The sequence below is a fragment of the Juglans microcarpa x Juglans regia genome, chromosome 4D, assembly GCF_004785595.1.
Source record: "Juglans microcarpa x Juglans regia isolate MS1-56 chromosome 4D, Jm3101_v1.0, whole genome shotgun sequence".
In the NCBI taxonomy this organism is placed as follows: Eukaryota; Viridiplantae; Streptophyta; class Magnoliopsida; order Fagales; family Juglandaceae; genus Juglans; species Juglans microcarpa x Juglans regia.
In genome coordinates, this window is record NC_054600.1 from 3,007,868 (window position 1) to 3,023,919 (window position 16,052).

A 16,052-nucleotide genomic window follows, 5' to 3' on the forward strand; every position below is an offset into this window, starting at 1 on the left:
TGAAAAATATATTTTTCAAAAACTTTTATCCAAAATTTACTATTTGCTTGGACAAAACCCCCCCCCCCCCCCTAAAAAAACATATTTAGAAAACATCCCAAAATATTCGAACTTTGGGATTTATGTCCATGAAAGTTGAATGAAAAGAGAAGTAGCACCTGGCAGCAAACTTTTGAGAGAAAACAGAGTTGAAAATTGACATGCAAAATGTGTTACTTCTGGCTTTCCTTTTGTGCCAATTGAAAATGACTTCAATCATGAGCAACACATGAATATTTTTGGCAGTGGTGGGAGGTGGAAGGGGATGTCTCTTAGGAGAGGACCGCCCCCGAGCCACCTCCCTCGAGGTGGCGGATTGGACCGCCCCGGATCACAATTTCCCCCTTTATTGTATTCTTTTCAATTCTTAAGTGAGCTTAAAGAATACTTTGAGAGTATTATTTATACCTTTGTTGCAAGACTAAGAGATACTGCTTATAAATGTATGTGTGAAGGAAGAGATTCGCCAGCTAAGAACATCTAACTGGTAAATGGCGACTTTGAGTTTGGTAGATTATCATTGTTTTAAGAAATTGTTTTACACGTCAAATGTTGAATGGTTTACAAGTTCATCAACATAAAAATAATCAGATAGATTCATATCTTATTTTTTTTAATAAAAAATAAATAAAGCTCTAAGCAATAAAGTAATATAACAGCTTCATATGGTATCATGGCATGTTCATTCTGGTCATTAGGTTCTCTAATTTTTTTTTCTTTGGACAAAAAAAAAATCTCTCGAATTGATCTAAAAATCGTTAATTCATGCAAAAATATTTGAAACTTTATTGGTATCTTAGGCCCCTTTTGGATAGTGAGATCAGATGAGATAATTTTAGATGAAAGTTAAAAGTTGAAAAAAATATTGTAAGAATATTATTTTTTAATATTATTATATTTTTAAGATTTGAAAAAATTTGAATTGTTTATTATATTTTGTGTGGAAATTTAAAAAAGTTGTAATGATGAGATGAAACCATTTCGGTCACGTAGATTAGTAAAGAGAGGGATTAATATTGACATAAACCCAACCATCCAACATTTAAGGTATTTATTTCTGATATTGCTAGATAATGAAGCCGTGCACGACAAAGCTCGGATGTCACAAACTTATCAATAAATAATAAGATATTTGGATTATAGTAATGTTAGGCATGTGGGTACATTTGTAAGTTGCAGCAACAAATCCCAATCATACACTTTTTTTTAGCATATTCTCATTGGTAAGCACAAAATATCTGGATATTCTCTTTGTGATTCTGCCATGGCATATACCTTTGCAAATATCAGTTTTTGAGTCTCATGGATCTTCCTTGATACCACTGATCTTATTGACCAAATTACCCTGGTCAAATGGGCTCTATTGGGGTTGAAATTCTTGCTTAATTTTGCTATACATAAGTCGGTATATCAACACTATTTATAGTCGTATTTATTATAATTTTTAAAAAAATTAAAATATAAGTTAATTTTTAGTATAGTTGATGTGACAAATTTTCACATCAACCTTGTTCTGGGTGCGTAAAAAATAAGATTTATAAATAGATTTTCTCTAATTCTAATCCAAGATCAAAGCAAGTTTTTTTTTTTTTTTTACAAATTTTATTAGTGAGAATTACAACATATATATCTTGTTCATGAATTCGGGCCACATGAAAACCTATCTTTGTGGGAGAAGATTCCCGGGAATATTGAACGGGTGATTCGGACATTCTGCATTTTTAGTTTCTTTAAACTCCTTTTACAATATAATTATTATTAACTTCAATTGAAACCTATAAAATTATTTATCTAAAAAATAATAATAATATAATTAATTAACCAAAACGAAATAGGATGGGTTGATTAAAACCAGAGAAGCTCCAAACAAGAAATGATTAGTGCCACGAGTACTCGAAGGTCGTAATCTCCATTTCTCTCGTACACATGTCTCCAATGATAGCCTAGTAACATGAAAATCCGGTGTTAACCCCGGTTACACGACAACCTAAGAACTGGGAAGCTTTTGTTGCTCCGAAAAAACTATAAAAACCGCTACGTTCTTCTCTGAAGCTCTCTTCTTTTTCCTCACAAAGCGAACCTCCTCTCTCTGATTCTGTCTTTCTGTCTTCCAAAACACATGCAAGAGGTGAATTATATTGAGTTTGTGCGAGAAGTTTGGGATGTCATCGGAGAGGCTTCTTGCCAATGGTGTTTTACCGTCAGAGGCCCCTGTGATGACAAGGTCTTCGTCATCCCGGCAATACGGCGAGCCGGCGTGGATCTTCGAGGAGTTACCGAAGGCGACGATAGAGTCGGTTTCACGGTCCGATACTGGGGACATCAGCCCCATGCTTCTGTCGTACACCATTGATATCCAGTACAAGCAGGCACCAACTCTCTCGCTCTCTCTCTCTGTATTCGTTTCTTGGTATCTCTTGCTTTTGTTTGTTCGAGTCTCTTTACTGTTTGTTGGGAAACTGTGTAAAATAGTTGTGTAAGGCATATTTTGAGTGTGGGTTTTCTTTGTTTCTTTTCTTTCGCATATTATGGATTGTGTTTAACTGCAAAAGATTTTCATATAATGATGCATTAGAAATTGAAAGTTTGTTGCTAATATATGTACCATGTTTGATTAATTTAAGTACTACGAGTCTTCTTCTTTTTTTCCCCTTCTTTTCTTTCTAATTCGCGTCTGCTACGTTTGTTTAAAGAGATTTTAATAATTTCAGTCTTTTAATTTTTGTTAGTTTCTAAGTTACGAAGGGTTAAGCTTCTAGAATCTGGTTGTTTCCTGGCCTCAAGAACTTGGGGCAAAGTGTTCTTGAGGGAAAATAATAGGGCTCTAAAAGATCCCGGAAAATGCTTTTAATAACTACCGGTAAAAAAATGAAGAATGCTACTGAAACGAACTAGTACTGTTCAATTAATATTGAAAGTGACGATCTAACATTTTGATTAGATGTTACAAATAGGTATCATCAATCAATATTTGGCCTTTTGTTGCATCCCAATCTTATTTGCTGCTTTTCTTTTGATATTCTTTCAAGTTTAAAGACGTCCTCAATATTGTGCAATTAATGACTGTATTCATATTGAACAGTTCAAGTGGCGTTTAGTGAAGAAAGCATCACAAGTTCTCTACTTACATTTTGCTCTGAAGAAACGTGCATTTATTGAGGAATTATATGAGAAACAAGAGCAGGTTGGCCTAATATAATGACGTGTCCTTGATAATTTTTTTAAAATCATTTCTGGACTTGTAGGCTCCCCAGTTTCAAACTCCTTAATCCCTTATAATTGAATTTTGCTCTTGAAATAAGAGTAAACCCAGAATGTGAATGTAGTTTTTTTTGAGTTTCAATTACCTTTATTCTGTACATGTCACAATTTGCATTTAGTTTCTGATTGAAACTTTCGTGAAAGGCTAAAGAATGGCTTCAAAGCTTAGGAATAGTAGATCAGACAGCAGTAGTGCAAGATGATGATGAACCTGATGATGGAGCTATTCCTTTGCATCACGAAGAAAGTGTTAAAAATAGGTAAAGGCTGACCCTATATGGTCTGCTCTGTTTGGTATTTCAAACTGATAAAGCCTTTTTACCAGAGTTGCTTCTTGCATCTCTTTTGACGCCTAACAAAGGAGCTTTTTGGGATTTGGTTCAATATGCAGAAATGTTCCATCAAGTGCTGCTCTGCCTATAATTCGATCAGCACTAGGAGGGCAGCAATCTATTTCTGAAAGAGCAAAGGGGGCAATGCAGGGCTATCTGAATCACTTTCTGGGAAATATGGACATAGTGAATTCCAGAGAGGTGAAATTTCAGCATTCTTTGGTGCTTCTGATAATGAATCATATTCAACTGCAACTCTCTTTGATGGGGTTCTGTTGTTCTTTTGTCTGGAGAATAACTGCTATATGTACATGTTTAAGAATTGAAGTTACATCCAGGCCTTTCTAACATTACTCATCAATCTTTTATTTTTGAATGTGATTATTGGTTCCTTTTACCTTTATCTTTTTTAAACTCTCTCTCTTTAGCTAATTTGAGCAAGTAATGTGTACATCAATCAGTCCTCTACCGGGTTCCTGTCAGGTGATTTGACCTTTATGCCTGCTTCTGTAGAAATCCCAAGACAATGTGCTTAATAAACTAGGAATATGAATTTTGGCAAGGCCCCTTATATTCCCCTTTTATTTTTCCATTTTTGTGGGGTGGTAGGGTAGTGTCTGGATTAGGCAAGAATCTTTTTAAAACTTGATTCAGATCACACGGTTTTGACATTGCTTAATGAGTTCAGTAAATCTCACTACTTCATCAATCTTTTTTTCTTGGCGGCTTAGGCCATCTATCGTGACAAGTGCCTTTGGATTGTAGGTATGCAAATTTTTGGAGGTCTCCAAGTTGTCGTTTTCACGGGAGTATGGTTCGAAGCTGAAAGAAGGTTACATAATGGTGAAGCATCTTCCGGGGGCTGATTCTGATGTGAATTTTTGTGTGTTAAATTGGACTGGGTGTTGCCAAGGCAACTGGGAAAAGGTTTGGCTCTGAACTTCTGTCCTTGTGATCACAATTTTCCTTTTCTTTCTCTTTCTTTTGTGGGTCGATTAAGTTAATATTTTCCCCTTCAGAATGAAGAGCCAGGTACAGCCATGTGAAATAGAAACAACCTTGATTTTATGGGCCATGGAATAAGTCACTCAGCTTGAAATACTGTTACATGCCTCCACATTCTGGCTTGAGGCACCTTTTATACATCTAAAGACTGCAACATACCCCTGCTCAGGACTCTAGTTGTTTAGACATCAGTCTTAAAGCACTTTTTTATTTGTCTCAATTCACTCTCCAGCCTCGGCTACTAAGTTAATTCAACATGAGGGGGTGCTTGCTTCAGTCCATTTGTATCCTTCTCCAAACTGCATATTTGATGAGGTTTTATACAACTTTATCACACCAGTGAAGATATTGCGTTAAATAATTCTTCATGCCTGCTTCATAGGGGTCAAGAAAAATATCTAGCTCAAGATTAATGGGATCTGGAACTGCAGTAGGGGTCATCCTGACCATTGGCCGCCATCTAGCTTCCTCTATATTTCAATGATCTCAGCGATCTAGTTGGAGTGACTGCATAAGACTGAGTATGGAAGGGTAGGGCTGTCAGCAGCCTCTCTTTTAATCTGCTATTGGCTTCTAAACTTCATGGCGTTAAATGCTTTCAATTAGCTTACTTGATTATTGTTATTTCACAATCAACCAAGTTAAATCATGGACAATGAATCTTATATGAAAATCAAGTTGTGTTGGTCTTGGTTTGTAGTGAATAATCAATGCATCATTACAGCCAAAACGAAAAAAATTCTATAATTCCTGTTCACATAAAGTGTGTACATTTGATTGATATGATTTACCTTTCCTGCAACCTCTCTATGTTTTCTCTGATTAATTCTTAACTATAGTTTCAATCATTATTCGCACCTTATCTGCATGCAGGTATGGGTTGTTTTAAAACCTGGGTTCCTGGCCTTTCTGGATGATCCTTTTGACACCAAGCTCTTAGATATAATTGTTTTTGATGTCCAACCAGCCTCCGGTAAAAATGGGGTCTCCCAAGTACATCTAGCAAGTCCTATGAAGGAACATAATCTTTTACGTTATGCATTTAAGGTGAATAAGCTGTCTTTGTCTTTAGTTCTTCAAAGCTTAACGATTCTAGTCACTATGTAACTTATGCATCGGCACTGTGTTTGCTTTTGATTGACTTTTTATGAGTCTAATGTAATTGCTATCTGATAGTTATGGTAATCTATATCCAAGCAATTGAACTTTTTGCTGCAAGAGAATCAGATAGCATAAAAAATTGGAACTGCACGAGCAATTTCAAAGTTAGAAGATAATATTGGTTGATAGATAATTTTATGCACATTGACTGTTTGTGCTTAGTTACTTCTTTAGAAGTGTTATAAATGATATGGATGTTTAATTTTGTTGATTATTCTGAATATACCACCTTTACTTTTTCAAATTTGATTCTAATGACAAGAGTTTGGAAATTGTGGAAGATAAATTGTGGAAGTCGGAGCATAAAGCTAAGAACCTCAAGTATGGCTAAGGTTAAAGAATGGGTTACAGAAATCAACAAAGCTGGTATGAGGCCTCAGGAGGGTTGGTGTCATACTCACCGTTTTGGTTCCTATGCTCCTCAAAGAGGTCTGGCGGAAGATGGAAGCCAAGCCCAATGGTTTATAGATGGGCAAGCAGCCTTTAAAGCAATTGCTTCTTCAATAGAGAATGCAAAATCAGAGGTTAGATTTTTAAATCTGTGCTTACACGGAAGGCACTCATTTCATGTCAGTGTCTGATTCTTTTGACTGAAGGATTAGATTGTATGCAGATATTGATTACTGGCTGGTGGATTTGCCCAGAAATGTTTCTAAAACGTCCTTTTGATAGACATTCTTCCTCTCGGCTTGAGGCTCTACTGGAAGAGAAAGCTAAGCAAGGGGTTCAGGTGCAAACACAAATGATTCCATCTCATTCTGGATAATATACCGTTTTGGTTTTGGGCTGTTTTTCTGAAACATGAGTTACTTGACTTGATGGAGGGAGGGAGGGAGGGAGGGAGGGAGGGCCCTCCAACTCAAGCATAAAATAATTTTTGGGTCAACATTCATCAAGGGATGTTAATGTCTACTTTTAGACACGGAGATCTTTCTTGCTTATTATATACATTACTTTTGATGGTCTCGTATAGAACTGAAAATTTTTGTGGACTGAGTTAAAATGGATGCTTATAAAGTCATAATCAATGTAAATATAACATTTACTAGACCTAAATTGAAGTATGCTGTAGTTGTATGATCAGAATGTCGATCCATGCCAGTTTCTCTGAGTCAGATATGTGATGAAACTAGCAGACAAAAAATAAATATTTTTCTTAAAGGGAGACTAAAAGCTTAAATTTATCACGTCATGAAGTTTGCATTTATTGTAGGATGAATTTTGTGAACGGGAAGGTTTTGGCATCACTCTCATTCTGTTTCATCATTTAGGGATGATACTTGTATGTGACGTTCTCTGGTTATTTGTTTTAGAGGAGTTCATAGCATTCAGTTGTTATGTGTGTTTTAGCCTTCAGTTTAATAGCAAATCTATCCATGTAGTCATCTGTTCTCATCGATTAGTTCATTCCTAATTGTTATAGACTTATCGTTTCAATAAAAGTTATCTTTTTAAAAAAAAAAAATATTAAGACTTATTGATTACGAGTTACAAATGCTTGCAACAGTGATTTGGCTGACTTGATTTTCAGAGTCAGATATCATTCTTCTGATAAAACATGAGGCTCGCCTTGAATATTTAGTCACTTCTTTTTATCAATTGATCTTGTTTCCCTTCTCTTATCATGTTTGTTTTTATTTGTTTTCCTACTTCTGTAACAATTTCCATGTATTTTGAGTGGATTTGTAAATAATTTGCAGTTAACAATTTGCAATAACTATGCAGATTTACATACTTCTTTACAAGGAGGTATCTCTTGCCTTGAAAATCAACAGTATGTACAGTAAGACAAGGCTCCTTAACATCCATGAGAATGTGAGGGTATTGCGTTATCCAGACCATATCTCCACTGGAGTTTATTACTGGTATGCAGTTTATGGAAACTTACTCAGAATTCTTGTTGCCATCTATGGATTTACTCTCTACTTAGAAATTACAATTACCTTGATTTCTTGCAAATGCTCATCAATTCTGGTTATATACAGGTCGCACCATGAAAAACTTGTGATTGTTGATTACCAAATTTGCTTTATTGGAGGATTAGATTTATGCTTTGGCCGTTACGACACAATTGAGCACAAAGTGGGTGATTATCCTCCTCTTACATGGCCTGGAAAGGACTACTATAACCCAAGGTACTTTACCTCTCTTCTTACATTTGTAATGACTCGGAACATTTTGTACAAGATGAAGCAAATATGATTCTCCCTTTGCTGTTTTATGGTACAGATATGATGCATTTAGCTAATTTTTATACGTGCTATGCATCTACAGAATTGTCTAATTATATATTTAACACTCAAAATATAAAGCTCTGTCCATATTAGTTTATATCACCCAGTGTGATTGTTCATATATGGAATCTATCTAAAGTTTCTCATTGCTGTTGGTATGTAGTTAATAGCTCATGCTAATAAATTCTCATCTTCTATTCTGTGTTTTTTTTTTTTTTTTTTTTACTGCGGGGTGTAGAGAATCTGAACCAAATTCTTGGGAAGACACAATGACAGATGAAGTGAATCGTAAAAAATTACCTCGTATGCCATGGCATGATGTCCATTGTGCTCTTTGGGGACCACCCTGTCGTGACGTTGCCAGGCACTTTGTTCAGCGCTGGAACCATGCTAAGGTTAAGATTCTGTTAATGATAATCTCCAGGTCAAATTAACTTTTATATAAGAGTAATGGTAGATGTACAAGTTCTACTGCATAGGCTTTAAAAACTGATGTATCACTGACAGGAAGTTAAAATGAAATAGCAAGTCAAACCAATATTTAGTACATTGGTGATGTGTTACCAATCACATGATTATTGTAAGATTTGTAGTAAGTTTTTCATTTTTCTTTTTATAACATAATGGAGCATTTATTCAGAGAAACAAAGCACCAAATGAGCAAACAATTCCATTACTTATGCCTCACCACCACATGGTCCTCCCTCATTACATGGGAAGAAGCAGAGAGAGAGATATTGACAAGAAGTCAGATGAAAATCAGAAAGGCATCAGTAGGCAGGACTCTTTTTCCTCACAATCACCATTGCAAGATATCCCATTGCTTTTGCCTCAGGAAGCTGATGGACTAGCAGCTTCCAATGTAGACTCAAAGTTAAATGGCCTGCATATGAATCATAACCTTGTTGATCAGCCAAATGGAGAACGTGGAAGTTATTCATTTTCCTTTCAGAAGTCAGAAGCTGAAGACTCAGCCCCAGATGCACGGATTAAAAGCTTTGCATATGACCTTGACTGTATGGATCTTCAAAGTGAAATGAATTCAGATGTAGTGGCACACTGTGGCATGAAAGCTTCGGATGAGTGTGAAACTCCCAAGGAAGGTGATCATGACGTTGCTGCTAATGACTGTGTTGGTCCATGTACTTCTTGTCATGTTCAGGTTAGCACTTTTTTATCTATGCCTCATGGAGTCTGCAAACATAATATGAGTTCCATTCTAGGAAGTAGTAGACCATTTATTGTTTATAGTATTAGCCATCCACTTCTGCTAGGCACCAAGCATAAATTCATAAAAACTAGCCAAATCTAAATCCAGGCTTTAAAAAATTATAAATATTATCATTATGAATGCAAAGTTATTACACGATATTACTTGTTTACTGTTATATTCTCCTTCCATCTTGATGTATCTCAATTTCCCTTTTTAAAATTTTATCTCCTGCCTTCTTTATATACGTTATGTGGTGTATAGATAATCAGAAGTGTCAGCCAGTGGTCTGCTGGGACAAGTCAACCCGAAAAAAGCATACATAGTGCTTATTGTTCTCTCATTGAGAAGGCACAGCATTTTATCTACGTTGAGGTATTACATTTTGTCAAAGCAGCTTTATTTTTGGGTTAAAAACTAATTGGATTTCTCTTGATCCTACGTATATTCACAACTTATTGCTAATGAAAAATTTAATTTGAGCACAGCATGTTAATAATATGATTGGTGGATTGTGTTTTGAGAAAAAGGATAGTCTGCAGAGCAGTTTGATTTGTCTTTTATTGCTAGCATTTAACCATCTTTATTGTTTGCATGCTTCCAGAATCAATTTTTCATATCTGGACTTAAAGGGGATGAGATAATACAAAACCGTGTCCTGGAAGCTTTATACAGGCGTATTGTGAAAGCACACAAAGAACAGAAGTGTTTCAGGGTCATTGTTGTCTTACCACTCTTACCTGGCTTCCAGGTACTTACTCTTGGTATTATTTCTTAAATATTGAATATTAAGTTCCGATACTTAAGTCTTTTCTTCTGTTTTGAACCTTTTATTGCAGGGGGGTCTAGATGATAGTGGTGCAGCAACTGTTAGAGCATTAGTGCATTGGCAGTATCGTACTATTTCTAGAGAAAAGCACTCAATACTGGATAGGCTTAATGTCCTTCTTGGTCCTAAAACCCATGATTATATTACTTTCTATGGCCTGAGATCATATGGCAGACTTTTCAATGGTGGTCCTGTGGCTACAAGTCAGGTAATGTCTTGCTCTACATGCCTACATGCACCATGCATGACAATAGGGCCTCTCCACATTTGATTCCATAGCCTCCCATACTTGCTTTATAGATGCACCTGGACCACATGGCAAGTGGCCTAGGATGCTTTACAACTGGATCACAAATCAGGGATAACACCTCCAGATTCTGGTCCCATGACCCCAAAATGGGTTGAGGTGTTGTCATCCCAAAGTTGCATCTCTATACTTAATAAATAAGGCCTAGATTAATGTAGGATTGTTTTTCATTTTTTTTTTTCTCAAACAGTGATGATTCCCACGAATTTTTAGCTTGCTTTTCTTTACATATCCTCACTCTTATGCAGGTTTATGTGCACAGCAAATTAATGATAATAGATGATCGCATTGCCGTGATTGGATCATCCAATATAAATGATAGGAGTTTGCTCGGATCAAGAGACTCTGAGGTATCATTTCTACTTTGGCACAATAGCTACCATAATGAGCATATGAAAGAGTTTCAAATCTGGAGTACATTTACTGAATTTTTTCCTTGGGGATCTAAGCCAAGAATATAAACTCTTCTCAGATTTAGGAGATGCCAGGGAACTGTTATGCTACATTCATCCATTGCCACTCAACACGAATGCAATCTTCTATTCAAATACTTGAGATAATTGTGGAAAAAAATTAGAATTTGCGATATGTTGTCAGAATATACTAGTAAAAGGATGAGTTCTTTCAGTTTCTGCTTGAGAAGAAGGAATGGATTTCTCCTAGTGTGTGTTTGATTTAATGTTTTCAAGAATCGTGTCACTTTCTCTTGGAATATGCTGCCAGTACTCAACTAGTTTGGCATATTTCTTGGATGAAAAAAAGAATTAGATATCCTCTAGAAGTAGCATAATCCAAATAATGCTAGATATAAATTTGAGAAAATAATGACTAGATCAAATTTAAAATAAGAAGCCAAGTCTTATTGATTTATTTATATGAAGATGGTGTTTTAATCTTTTCTCGTTTTGTGAGAAATAATGTAAATTGAATATATATTTTACTATATGATTGTTGTTTCAGATTGGAGTCGTCATTGAAGATAAAGAGTTTCTTGATTCATCTATGAACGGAGAGCCTTGGCAGGCTGGAAAATTTGCTTATAGTCTTCGGTGTTCATTGTGGTCCGAGCACCTTGGCTTGTCTGCAGGAGAGGCAAGTAATATTAACTAAACATGCATGTTTCTGCACCCTTCTTGCTTCCACAAAGTTTCAGAGGTGATATGTAAGGCCTGCTGCAGTATAAAACTGAATGAGATTAATGTAATTATAACTCCACTATCAAACATACTTAGCACCGCCACCTATTCATCAATTAACTAGTGATAGTTATATGGTGCACTAATACCATAAACTCTTTTTTTTTTTTTTTTTTTTTCAGATCAGTCAAATCAGTGATCCACTATTAGACTCAACATACAGAGATCTGTGGTTAGCAACTGCAAAGGTGAAATTTGCTTGTTTTTGTGAATGTTCAGTTAGTTTCAGTGGGGTGTATGTGTATTGTGTGCTGTATGCATATGAAATCCAATATCATATTCATATACATGTAACAAAACTGACCCGTACAACTCCCACACACACACATGCTGGCAATCACAACACATAAATTAATATGTTAAGTAAAAGTCTATGGTAGAATGTGGCCTTGACATGTGTTTTTTCTAGAAAGTTTCATTGTAGCTATAGACTAAAGGATTTTTCCTGGTTGTCTGGATTTAATGACTTGGTTTTTCCCCATGCAAGTCTTGGAGGAAATTGGGCTACTTGATATTACAGTGTAGTGTCTAATGTAGGTTAGTGGCATCTTAAGAAATGATCTGTATGTGGAAAAGTAGGCTGTCTCAATCATTGTTAATACTCCAGATTAAGTATCGAAAAATGGTGAATGGGATCTCACACTGTCTGGGGGAGATGTTCTTGTGGTTTATAAAATTTGAAAGGACTCTAATTGTAACCTCGACTATTTTTTTTGGGATTATAGTGCAAATATGACTAGTATTTTCTTGTGTGTTGTTGCATATGGTATGTGAGCCACCTAGTAAAGCCAGCCCATATTACTGAAACACTCAATAACATAGCCTTAACAAGATAGTCAGGAATTCAAGAGGGAGAGTTTGTAACTCCCGATTCCCATGCGGGGAAAAGGAATAGCTTTATATTACTTTACATTTTTTTCCCTTTCCACTGATAGTTTTTCCTTTTGCTACACTACCTAATGAACATGCTATAATATGTGACAGGAAAATTCCATAATCTACCAAGACGTCTTTTCTTGCATTCCCAATGATCACATACGCTCCCGGTAAGATACCACCATGAATTTATATCCTTTTTCCTCTCGCTTTCCACTCTCCCACATATGTTTAATCTCGCTATCAAACACAGAGCTGCTCTCAGGCAAAGCATGGCCCATTGGAAGGAGAAACTAAGCCACACCACCATTGATTTAGGAATAGCCCCTGAAAAGCTAGAATCCTACAACAATGGAGAACTCAAGTTAATAGATCCAATGGAGAGATTGCAGTCTATTAGGGGACATCTTGTTTCCTTCCCATTAGAGTTCATGTGTGAAGAAAACAATATGAAACCAGTATTCAACGAGAGTGAGTTTTATGCAGCTCCTCAAGTATTCCACTAAGGAGATAGGAAAAAAAAAATAGTAGATACAGAGAATATATATAAATATATATTTAACAAGACCATTATTTTACCTATCTACGATGTAGATAATCCCATTTGTGATAGAGAACAGGAATGCCAAGTTGCTAACGGAAGCTACTAACAGAAAGTTGACAGCACTCACAATATTTTGTAGATGTGTTGGGTAAAATTATTCAGAGTGCCACATTGGCCTTCATGTAATATCTACGACTACTGGAATTGTAAAAACTAAAGTGTGTGCTGTGTGTGTGTGTGTGTGTGTATATATGTATTCTTTTTTCCATTTATTATTTTTTTTGTAATATGTGTGTGTATATATATATATATATATATATATATAATATCGTTTTCATATTCTGTTTTAGTTTTTCTTATTTTTGTGCTGGAGTTTGAGAACTAGTACATATTTTGGCTTTCAAATCCCATATACTGGTTCTGATCCTAAACTTCCCAGATAATGAGGCGATCTTGAATCTTCAGATCTCGTTGTGTTTGATAAGTGTCTGAGAATTAGCTTCTTTTGGTTACAGAATCCGAGTCTAAAGTAAGGCACGACGGTTAAAGGCTTAACTCTTAACATGCAGTTGTAAAGCCAAAATAATTAGTGCCAAAAAGGGTGGTGTTGAGAGTAGCAAACGATTCTCGTAGTTTGACATTTTGACTTCGGATGAATGCCAAAATAATTCATACGCGAATGAATGTCAAAAGGGAAGAAAGAAAATTGCACCAGGCTTCTTGTTTGGAAGATTAGATGTCGTTTTGCACATTTTTCTGTCTGCAATAGGCCGGGTTTCAACTGCAGTGAACTGCGTAACCAAAAGTTCGTAGATATATAGCTGTAAAAAGAGAGAAACATATCAGATTTTGGTTTCCTTTTTCTGATTATAAATATGTCTTTATCCATTTAGCAAGTTTTGATCAATGGTCTTGTAACTTAGTGTTGTGTAATGTTGTGCAAAACACACACATTAATGGTGGCAAATAAAGTAAAAGCAATCACAATCAAGCACACGACGCACAATATACGTGGTTCGACAAATTATCTACGTCCACAGAGTTGCAGAAATCTTGTTAACTAGAAGAGATTACAATTACTCTATCTCAACTCACACTCTCTAGGGATTTTTGTTCTCTCACACTATATGCACTTACTTGATAATTGTTCTCTCTCAAAATAGGCTGAAAATCGTACAAAACAAATCAAATATGACATATATATATATATATATCAAATGGCGTTGGAAACCCTAATTTGGCAAAATTTGAGTTCTTCGCTAGAGCGGCGCGTCGAGCACGCATCAAACGAACAACATTGGCTCGAGCGGGAGGTCGAGCGAACACTAGAGTTTGTGTCTTGCTCAAGCTCACTGTCGCATAGGACTAGAGCGAACTCGCTGGTTGAGTTTCACTCGAGCCCACTGTCGAGCCCACGCCAAGCAAACACGTGTTTTTCGATTTTCAGCTCCAAAACCAATCTCCACATACACCCCAACAATCTCTCACTTGGAGACTAGGTCTGTACATGCCAGTCATTATTTCCAGCCAAGCCCTATCATCTTTGCAGCTTACAGTTCCTATCTTCAAGCCAGAAGATGCACTGAAGTCAAGCCCGACTTCAGTCTTCCGTGTACATTGCCCTTAGTCAGCACATCTATTAGGCGACTCACAACTCCCATTGCACTAGGATTATTCAGTCTCAAACCGATCTTGGCAACCTTAGCCAACTTTCTCAGGCTTTCATGAGGAACAACAAAGCTGACTCTCTTTGCCTTCCTCACTTGTTTCACGCAATCAAGCCTGCATTTTTGCACTCTTGTATTTTCCTACACATCACTGGACCAGCGCACCTTTAGTGATCTTCCAAACTTTTCCAGAGAACACTAATGCAAAACCATTGTCATCAAGCTGTCTCATAGAAATAAGTTTATTCTTCAGATTTGGAACGTGTCCGACTTGCTGTAAAGTCCACACGCCCCTGTTTGGAAGTGTGATGTGCACATCACCCACTCCCACCACATTCAGTGTCTTTCCATCAGCAGCATACATCTTCCCAAAATCACTAGCAACATAATTCTGCATGATTTCTCGATGTGAGGTACTATGGAACGAAGCCCCTGAATCTAACATCCAATCATCAGTCGGACTGTGCACTGCAATAAGTAAGGTATCATGAATTTCTTCTGCCACTACATTCATCGCATCATCCTCAGCACTTTCTTGATTCCTACAATATTTCTTGATGTGGCCCAGCTTGCCAGCACGTGATCTACTGCCCAAATCTTGTCTTGCTCTTCCCTCTACTCTTGAAGTTTGACCTGTCATGTCATCTATCCCGATTGTCAACATTCAGGGTAGATCCTGAACCCAAGAACTCACTCGAGTCTCTCCTACGTATCTCTTCAACAAGGACCATGTCACGTATGTCGTCGTAGTTCAGTTTCATCTTGCCGACTGAACTACTCACAGCCATCCTCATGTCTTCCTAACTATTTGACAACGATACCAACATAATCAATGCTCTAATCTTATCATCAAACTCAATCTCTATAGAAGACAGTTGATTTGTGATCGTATAGAATTCATTCAAGTGTTGGGCTACAGACATACATTTCTGACATCTTCAGATTGAACAATTTCTTCATCAAGTACACTTTATTGTTCACCGACGGCTTTTCATACATGCCTGACAAAGTTTTCATGAGACCTGTCGTGGTTCTCTCCTTACTGACATTGTGTGCCACTGTTCTGGACAAAGTCATCTGAACAAGCCCTAGAACCTGTCGATCTAACAGGGTCCAATCAACATCATCCATGCTCTCCGGCTTTTTTCCCAACAGGGGAAGGTGGAGCCTCTTCTCATAAAGATAATCATTGATCAGCATCTTCCAATACCCAAAATCAGTGATGTCGAACTTCTCGATCTTAGGAGCATTCACTTTATCTCTGACCATCATTCTCTTTCAGATCTGACCTTGGCGCATGATACCAGTTGTTGTGTAATTTTGTGCAAAACACACACACATCAACGATGACAAATAAAGTAAAAGCAATCACAATCAAACACACGACGCAT

The 16,052-nt window shown here is 36.7% G+C and overlaps 1 protein-coding gene across 3 annotated transcripts; it reads left to right on the top strand.

Annotated features, from left to right (window-relative positions):
* The first annotated feature begins 1,971 nt into the window (after positions 1-1,971).
* On the top strand, positions 1,972-13,336 carry LOC121259613 (phospholipase D zeta 1-like). 3 transcript variants are annotated; one of them, XM_041161249.1, is made up of 20 exons: positions 1,977-2,408; positions 3,122-3,223; positions 3,445-3,560; positions 3,692-3,833; positions 4,398-4,559; positions 5,511-5,684; positions 6,080-6,322; positions 6,412-6,528; positions 7,524-7,663; positions 7,784-7,933; positions 8,271-8,427; positions 8,673-9,194; positions 9,507-9,617; positions 9,847-9,993; positions 10,082-10,279; positions 10,627-10,728; positions 11,339-11,470; positions 11,697-11,762; positions 12,559-12,620; positions 12,704-13,336. In XM_041161249.1, exons 1-20 carry the CDS (start codon positions 2,202-2,204, stop codon positions 12,954-12,956), a joined length of 3,303 nt encoding a protein of 1,100 aa, XP_041017183.1. In that variant the 5' UTR covers positions 1,977-2,201; the 3' UTR covers positions 12,957-13,336. The 3 variants fall into 3 exon arrangements, 2 of the variants coding, with proteins under 2 accessions (XP_041017184.1, XP_041017183.1); XM_041161250.1 differs by lacking the exon at positions 12,559-12,620 and having other exon boundaries at positions 1,973-2,408; positions 12,704-12,964; XR_005939604.1 differs by lacking the exons at positions 11,697-11,762; positions 12,559-12,620; positions 12,704-13,336 and having other exon boundaries at positions 1,972-2,408; positions 10,641-10,728.
* The last annotated feature ends 2,716 nt before the right edge of the window (positions 13,337-16,052 follow it).

Coding starts and splice junctions, on each gene's coding strand:
- LOC121259613 (XM_041161249.1), top strand. CDS start 2,202: ATGTCATCGGAGAGGCTTCTTGCCAATGGTGTTTTACCGTCAGAGGCC. Junction 6,529..7,523: donor AAGCTAAGCAAGGGGTTCAG/GTGCAAACACAA, acceptor ATAACTATGCAG/ATTTACATACTTCTTTACAA. Junction 12,621..12,703: donor AATGATCACATACGCTCCCG/GTAAGATACCAC, acceptor TATCAAACACAG/AGCTGCTCTCAGGCAAAGCA.